This window comes from Chenopodium album, chromosome 19, assembly GCF_948465745.1.
Source record: "Chenopodium album chromosome 19, dcCheAlbu1.1, whole genome shotgun sequence".
In the NCBI taxonomy this organism is placed as follows: Eukaryota; Viridiplantae; Streptophyta; class Magnoliopsida; order Caryophyllales; family Amaranthaceae; genus Chenopodium; species Chenopodium album.
The window spans coordinates 18682086-18690483 of record NC_137852.1 but is presented as its reverse complement, the minus strand read 5'-3'; the positions used below and the strand labels follow the sequence as shown (position 1 = coordinate 18690483).

The following is an 8398-nucleotide window of genomic DNA, read 5'->3' as shown; positions in this document are numbered from 1 at the left end:
GAGAGAGAAAGTATTGGGAATTGATGTAAAGTACAAAAAAGAAAAATGATGACAAATCATCAAAACATAAATAAGATTGGCAAAAAGTACAACCTATATAATGAAAACAGGCACTTGATCACCCCGAAAAGGAATACAGGCATGTAATTAAATGACGGAGGGAGTAATTACAATTACAATTGGTGACATCAATTTGGGTAGTTGTCAGATCAAGTTACAACTTACAATGTTATTTTTCGTCCAAAAAAAAAATAGTTTTAATGTAACGGCGATTTGCCATCTAATGATATGAGGTGACATCAGTTGAGAGGTTGTCAAACTAGACTATAATCATAGATTATATATTTTTTTGTATTATATGTGCAATACTGTTCTAATCCTTACTTTTTTTGGCAAGTAAAATTAATTAATAATACCAAAAATAATGGATGTTTTATAAAATTTGTCCTACTTTTAGTTTGTTTATTAAATGTCAAGCAAATAATGCTGGAGTATTATCTAACCACAACTTGATCGATCCATTTTATAGGACCACGACTCTTGTTTTTACAATAATCTATCTATCATTTTACAAATTATCAGCTTTATTCAAATCATTTTAATTATCTTATGTGATACATGTATTTTCACAAATTTGTTAATCGCAAAATAATTCATAAAGAAGTTTTGAAAACGATTCCCTCCCAACGGTCCCAAATAGCACAACAACGAACCTAATTTCTCGTAAATCAACAGTTCAACACTATTCACAAAGGATCAAACCATGTGTAATGGGTTTCCCATTTATATGCTCAAAATCAACTTGCATAAGATGGGACTTTATATTCAATTTTCATCGATAAAGGGCCTATTCATATTTACTGAACTGAGCTGAACTGAACTGAACTGAACAGATTGGAGCTGAACTGAACTGAACTGATTGGAACTGAACTGAACTGAATTGAACTGAATTGAGCTTAAATGAATATTTTATGTGAGAGGGAAATTAAGAGCTGAACTGAACTGAACTGAACTGAACCGATTGGAACTGAACTGAACTGATTGAAGCCGAACTGAATTGAACTGAACTGAAATTAAGTAAATATGAATAGGTCCTAATGATCTTATTTTCATGCCACATTCCATAAATTGTGTACGATGATTCGTTCTTTGGTTTACAAACTTTCTCCAAATGATCTAGTTATTGGACATGGACACATGGTACTCTAATGGCCTTGGTATGGGTTATATTAGTTTAAAATTAAAGAGTTTTACCGCATCTAAGGTCGGTCAATATAAGGTCAAAATTTAGCTCAATTCTATTGAAAAAGTAATTAAATAACTATTAACGTAAATAAATTACAGTTGCATTTTTATATTCATGTGTATTTACTTTTTTTATCTCTCTTTTATTCCTTTTCTTTTCTCAAGTATTATTAATCGGTACATTATCAATCTGTCATAAACTTACAACCCGCATTGACTGAGCTGCTTAAATCGACCCACATTGCTCCCAATCAATTCGATCCGCCCCACTACTATCAAGACTAATTAAAATTAATTAATTAAGAAAAGGATATATAGTACTTATTAAGAAATCATAAATCATTAAATGTAGAGTGAAACAAATTGCATTATTTATAATAATTAGAGTAAAGAAAAGGACACTTAATATTACATTAAGCTAATACAATAACTTGTACTATTAGGACACTAAATTTTGATTTGCTCCATCTCTAATTCATTCAGTAGGGTTTCCATATTACACCAAGATGATCCTCCTTCTTCAACCGATTTCCTAGCAACCTCACTTAACTCCTTTACCTTCTTCCTCACTTTCTTTCCCATCTCACCTTCCATCAACTCTTTGACCATTTTACTCAAACCATCCCACTTAACAAACCCTCTTGGTGACCCATCTATGGTCTCAACTCTTACTCCCACCTCTATCTCCTCGGCCACCATCTTCGCATTTATATGTTGCTCCGCCATCATAGGCAAAGCCAAGATCGGTACACCAGCACATATGCTCTCTATTGCCGAGTTCCACCCACAGTGACTCAGAAACCCTTGTACACTCTTATGTTCAAGTACATCTCTTTGCTCTACCCATCCTCTTACAACCAACCCTCTTCCCTTCATTCTCTCCTCAAACCCTTCCATAACTTCTTCTTGGCTAGGTTTTATCCTTAAAGCCCATAGGAAATATGCTTCCGATTTTTCGAGCCCGGTTAAAATCTCCTTAAGTTGTTCATTACTTATCTCAGCTTGTGAGCCAAACGCAATGTACATGACAGGCTTTCCTTCATCCCACTTTTCATCCAACCATTTGTTCCATTCAGGCTTCTCCGGACTTTCTAACGTTGTTCGTTTCTCGGCCAAGCAAAACGGGCCAACACACCAAGATTTAGGCCCATCTGAGATTGAGTTCATGTATTCCACAAATGGTTTCTCAAGCTCTTGAAAAGTGTTAACAAGCATACCATGACTCAATGAAGTGGCATTACCACACTTCATAATAAAATCAAACTTTGGGTCTAGAGGATCAAAATCTTGTGTAAAAGGGCTATCAAAATCATCTTGTTGCACCTTAATCCAAGGAAAATCTGGTACTTGGATCAACTCGTCTTTGGACTCGAGCTTTGAAAAAAGGTTATGAACGAATACCGACCTATACAAAGAAGAACAGTACACATTCATACCATAGAAGACTAATCTACGGATGTTAAACTTAGCAGCTGATGGTTGAGTCCAATAGAGAAAGCCATCAGAAATGAAGAAAGTAATGGGGTTGTCTTGTTTTTGTATATTTTCGAGGGCGCTTTCAAAGTGAGGTTGGATTGTTTCAGTTGAGAGAGCAAATGAATAAAAGAGGGACATAGACGGGAGTCGATCAGTACTTTCGACTCCCATTGGAATGTCATCGTTGGTGAATGAAAAGGGAAGGGAGATGATGGTTACGGTGTTAGGAGGGAGTGTCGAAAGCGAGGCCGAGATGAAGGGCTCGTTAGCCGGGGTGGTGAAGATGGTGAAGGTGGCTTTGGGTCGATGGTTGTGTATGAGTTTGGTTAAGTGTAGAAGAGGAATTGTATGGCCTTTGGACATGAAGGGGAATAATGCAATGTGTAAATGTTGAGGAGTTGTCATTCTTCTATTATTTTTACTTTGTGATAAATAATTTCTTTCTCTAAATGTGTTTGTAACAACCATCTTATTAATAGAGGATCTTGGGGTGTAGTATATACTTCCTCCGTTCTATTAATATTGCAACAAGGAGGAAATTACGCATCTCAAAGCACATTTTATATGCTAAATATCTATAATTGTGTAGAAGTAAAAATTATAAAAAATTGATATCGTGAAAGTATTTTATGAGACGAATCCAACAACATCCCACATGACTATATTTTGCTTAACGTATGAATCATATTATATGGTCAAACAAGAGTGATGAATAGTGCAAAAAGTCCATTGTTGCAATATTAATAGAACGGAAGAAATATATATGTAACGACTCATTGATAAAGACAGCATATTCATATGCATGTGCCTCTAAGAGCTAGGTTGTACATTATTTAACCAATTTTGTAAATATACTGACATATAAGTGATAGGAAAAATTGCCCGCAATAATCCGACCTTTGGCTCATCCGCCCAAAATAATCCCACCTTTCGATTATTTTTAAATAATCCGACCTTTTATCTCAATTCGCTTTAAATGGTCCTAACCGGTTACCTAACTTGTTATAACAGGTTAGATGAATAGCCAAAGTGTAAATAAAATTAAATGAATATAACATTAGTACTTTGTGTTGCATCCTTACCTAAATTTTCTAATATGTTTTAAAAAAATTTAATCAAATTTAAAAAATTTTGTAACATGTATCAGCACCATTCTAAAAATAATTCGTTAGGATTAAAGCTACACAAAAATGAGAAATATACGATCAATATATGTTAATTAAATTCATTCTATCTTTGAACACATATTTTTAAGTGTCTACCCCGATTTAACGTTTGGTGATAAAGTATACTATTTAAAAGTGTGTGAAAAGCATTACTCCCTCCGTGTTTTTTTAAGTGATACATATTCCATTTTCGACCGAGTTTTTTTAAGTGATACATTTCCTTTTTTGGCAAAACAATACATTAAAATATTATATCTCTCTCCTCTCATGGTCCCCACCCAAACCCACTACTACCTTTTTATTATATATTTCCTCTCACATATATTACTTTTTAATAAACTATTAACTCCACTATCTTTCCTTAACAATTTTTTAATACTCCACTACCCCACTTACCTCTTATTTTATTTAAGTCAATTAAATTGCCTAAAACTATGTACCGGTTAATATGTATCACTTAAAAAAAAAAAAAAAAAAAAAAAAAAAAGGGAGTAGGAAATCTCTACCCCAAATATTTTTAGTTGGGTTTGAGTCCACAAACTCGAGGTACAAACCTGTTCACTATCTCTTCAAGTAGTTTTCCTTGTTCTTCTTTTTGGGTAAAGTGAGAAAGAAGCAGGTGTGGTTGATAGATATGAAAGTGAAATACACTACGAAAGTATGCGGTGGAAATTATAAGGCTATTTACTCTTTGTTTCCTTGCGCACGTTACTAAAACGAACAATAAATAACTTACGTCCTTATATGAAATTGCGTGTGTTAATTTATTGAGCATTGAAGAAAGACATCATCAAAGTTTGTTGGACCATAATCAACATCAAAAGAGAAATTAAAGTTTCTTTCGACATGCATATGTCCTTTTCTATATTGGACCATAAAATTGTAGGGAAATGATAAACATAACTCTTAGATTTATGTATAAGAAGCTCAAATAGGAAATATTAAAGATAAATTAACATTAATTACACCGATCTGCGCGTGATTTTGTCATAAATTCCCAACTTAGTTCCATTTTGAGAATTATATTTAATGTTTATACATAGCCCTAAGAGCTACATATATCATTACCCAAAATTGTATAAGGTATTTGGCATTTTTGGATAGTTTGGAATTATATATTGACAAATTATTTATGAGAGAATAGCTTGAATTGTATTTATGATCTTGACTAATATTTATAGCCTACAAAAGATAACCTATACAATATTATACACTATCATATAAACTTCCATAAATCTATCTTAGAATATCACTAAGATATATTATTATCCTAAATATAATATCATAAGATTTTTATGGAAAATATATCACAATAATATATTTATTTGAAACAATCAAAGTGCCTTCCTACTTTGTTGTAAGTCTTGTAACCGAGTTTCGTGCCAAAGCAATAAAATACGACTAATAATAATACTACCTTCATAACATATTATTTGCAACGATTTGACATAAAACAAATACGGAAAATGTTTAATCGTTGCAAATAACATGTAACGGAGGTAGTAATAAAACAAAAATTAGAACAAACTTATCAGATTGAATATCGTGGCGTTATATAGTATATATCATTGCTTAATGTTGAATTTATTCCATAATTTACCTACAGAATCATAGTAATCGACTTTCAGAGATGCAAAACTCAACCCCCGTTATGGGGTTTAAATCCTCTGTCCCATGGTTTAATTCCACTTCTCCCCCGGTGATGTAGCAATTTTGAAGAGAAGATATACAAAATCCAAAGAAGAGAAGCCAAGTTTATAAAGTAGCAATTTTGAACCTAAAACAGAAAGCCATCAATCACCATAAAATGCCTAGCATCAATTGGGAAATTGATATCAATCAACGAAGATTTTGCAATAAGAAAGAATATGTTGGAATATTGAATATGGGTAAGATAATCGAAATATTGATATCATATAATTTTGAAATACAAAAAACAAAAAATAAGACAGTGATACCAAACGAACCCTTAGAATTTAATTAAAACGATGACTACTAGATCCATCAATTTTCGACCCGACCCGCGAACCCGACTTGAATCCAACCCGTTTTTGTGGGTCTTGAACAAACGTTTTTGACCCAAACCCGATTCAACCTGAACCTGTTAAACTTGTAAATTTGCAGGTCAAAACCTAGTCAAATCCAAACTCAACCCACCACCCATTTTTTTTTTCTTTTTTTAATAAAATACATTTATTTGAACATTAACATCTAGTTTATTGATTGAGTTTGATCATTTATCTACCATGCGACATTCATTTCTTTCTCTCATTTATCTCTATCTCATATAAATCTTGCTCAAATCCACACCAACCACCTCCTACACCAACTATCGAACTACACGAATTCCATCAGCATTACCCACATCACTGTCATCCCACAGATTGGATTGCCTACACTAACCGCCACCGATCACTATTAAATAGTTTTTAGTTTGAATTTTGTTTAGTCGAAGTTGTGTTTTATACTATAGCTTTATTTTGTAAGTGTTTCGGCAAAAAAAGAGCTAACCGGGCCTTGGAGGGGTGCCTAAGAACCTTGAATTTGGGCCTTGAATGGACCTGCAAAATGAACCCCGAGCCCCGGGGGTTGACCCTGGGGCGGAGCCTCCGACGCCCAAGTTAGTAGCCAAACAATGCATATTTTTAGAGGAGTTTAGGGGAGAGAGTGGAGGAGTATGGTCATCTTAGATAATAAGAGTGACCTCTCTTTACCTTTGGCCCCTTGAGGGGTATATATGGGAGTATATGAGTGGGTTTGTGAGCCCTAAAAGTACATATGTGGGCCGTTAAAGGACATATTGATGCATTTGACTTATTTTTTAGACCTTTTTTATGCCCTTTGGGCTTATATGTGTATAATTACCCAAGACTAAAATAGGTATGACCATTTTAGTACCCAAACAGTAAGTAAAGGTTAAATTGTATTGCGTTATTAAATTTTAAAAAAAAATACTTTTTATATATGATAATAATAATAAGTTTTATTTTTAATACTTGCTCTATTTTTCATACTTATAAAGCTTTACTTTTCATGTTTGCTGGTGCATTATATCAATCGTTAATATCCTTAAGGAAAAATATAATTTAATAATTCCACTATTGCCGATTTACTGCTAATAATCCCAACTAAAGCTTATTTTTTTAATAATCGTAACTATGCCCTGGCTTTGCCTCCAACGGTCTAAACTAGTGAACGCCAACTCAACGACATATTGTAGAAGGTAACCAATACACGTGTCAGCACGTGATTGGTTTAAAATTAAAAATATTTAAAACAAAAAACCAAATACCCTTAATAGCCACCACCGCGAAACCCAAGGGCCAAACCCCATCCCATAGAAAAAAAGTCGGTCGCCTCCCCTTACCCCCGAAAAAGGTCGACTGGCCTCCTCTGGTGGTTTTGGGGTGGCAGGTGGTTTTGTGGTTTTGGGGGTTGGGAGGGCTGCCGTCTGGTGGTTTTGAGGTGGCTGGTGGTTTTAGGGGTTGGGAGGGCCAGTCGGCTAGTGGTTTTGGGGTGGCTGGTGGTTTTGTGGGTGGGAAGGCCTATTGATTGGTGGTTTCGGGGGTCGAGAAGGCCTCTCGGCTGGTGGTTTTGGGGGTTGGCTTACGTTAAGTGAAGGGAGAAAGGGATGGCTGGGATGGTTTTTTTTAAAATAAAATTCGTTTTAAAAAAAAAACTATTAGGCTGATCATTTGCTGACATATGGCGTTTAAAACCCCAAAAAAAAAAAACTACCCTTCTAGCTGGTAACCGATTTTTGGATCTATTGGAGGCAAAGTCAGGTCATATTTAGGATTATTAAAAAAATAAACCTTAGTTGGGATTATTTGAAGTAAATCGACATAGTTGGGATTATTAAAGTGTATTTTTATACCAATACGTAAAAGTTATAGGAAATACACTTTAAAAATCCTTACTTTGTCCGATTTACTCTAAATAATCCCAACTTTTGAATGTTCAGCAATAATCCCAACTTTCAATTCTGTTTTCTTTCTTCAACCCCAAAAACCGAAAACCTGCTGAAAAGGTTATTATGCCACGTGTGAGGAGGGTGTGCCTATCGTAGGGGATCCTTCTCCTTTATACCCATGTCCCTTTAAAATCCTAGGACTTTACACTTTTGAGGGTGTATTAGGATTTGAATTCTTGAATGTTTGGGAGACCTTTGAATTAGAGTTGATCATATCATTATGCTTTTTTGTAAGAAACTAGTAAGGAGTCGCCGATGAGTTTAGGAAAACTAACAAACCTCGGTCGTGTTTTTCTCTCAAGTAGAGTTCAGGGGATTTTAAGCATGAATCATAAGTTTACCCATGCCCAAATTGCTCTACGTGTACCAGAAATGAGTTCGGGAGCGAGGGTACTAAAACAATGTTCCTTTTAGGGAGAAATCGCTATTCTATCCCTAGTGCGGCCTCTACTAGTTCTTCCTTTTTCACAAAATTTCATCACAAACAATATATGCAACGTGATACCTAAAACTAATTTTAGTTAATTTTATTTACACA

At 34.5% G+C, this 8398-nt stretch overlaps 1 protein-coding gene across 1 annotated transcript; it reads right to left on the bottom strand.

Moving 5' to 3' along the window:
* Positions 1 to 1587: 1587 nt before the first annotated feature.
* On the bottom strand, positions 1588 to 3160 carry LOC145594859 (UDP-glycosyltransferase 90A1-like). The gene has a single exon (XM_081651204.1). The coding sequence runs from the start codon at positions 3124 to 3126 to the stop codon at positions 1693 to 1695; it is 1434 nt and encodes a 477-aa protein (XP_081507330.1). The 5' UTR covers positions 3127 to 3160; the 3' UTR covers positions 1588 to 1692.
* Between the last annotated feature and the right edge of the window lie 5238 nt (positions 3161 to 8398).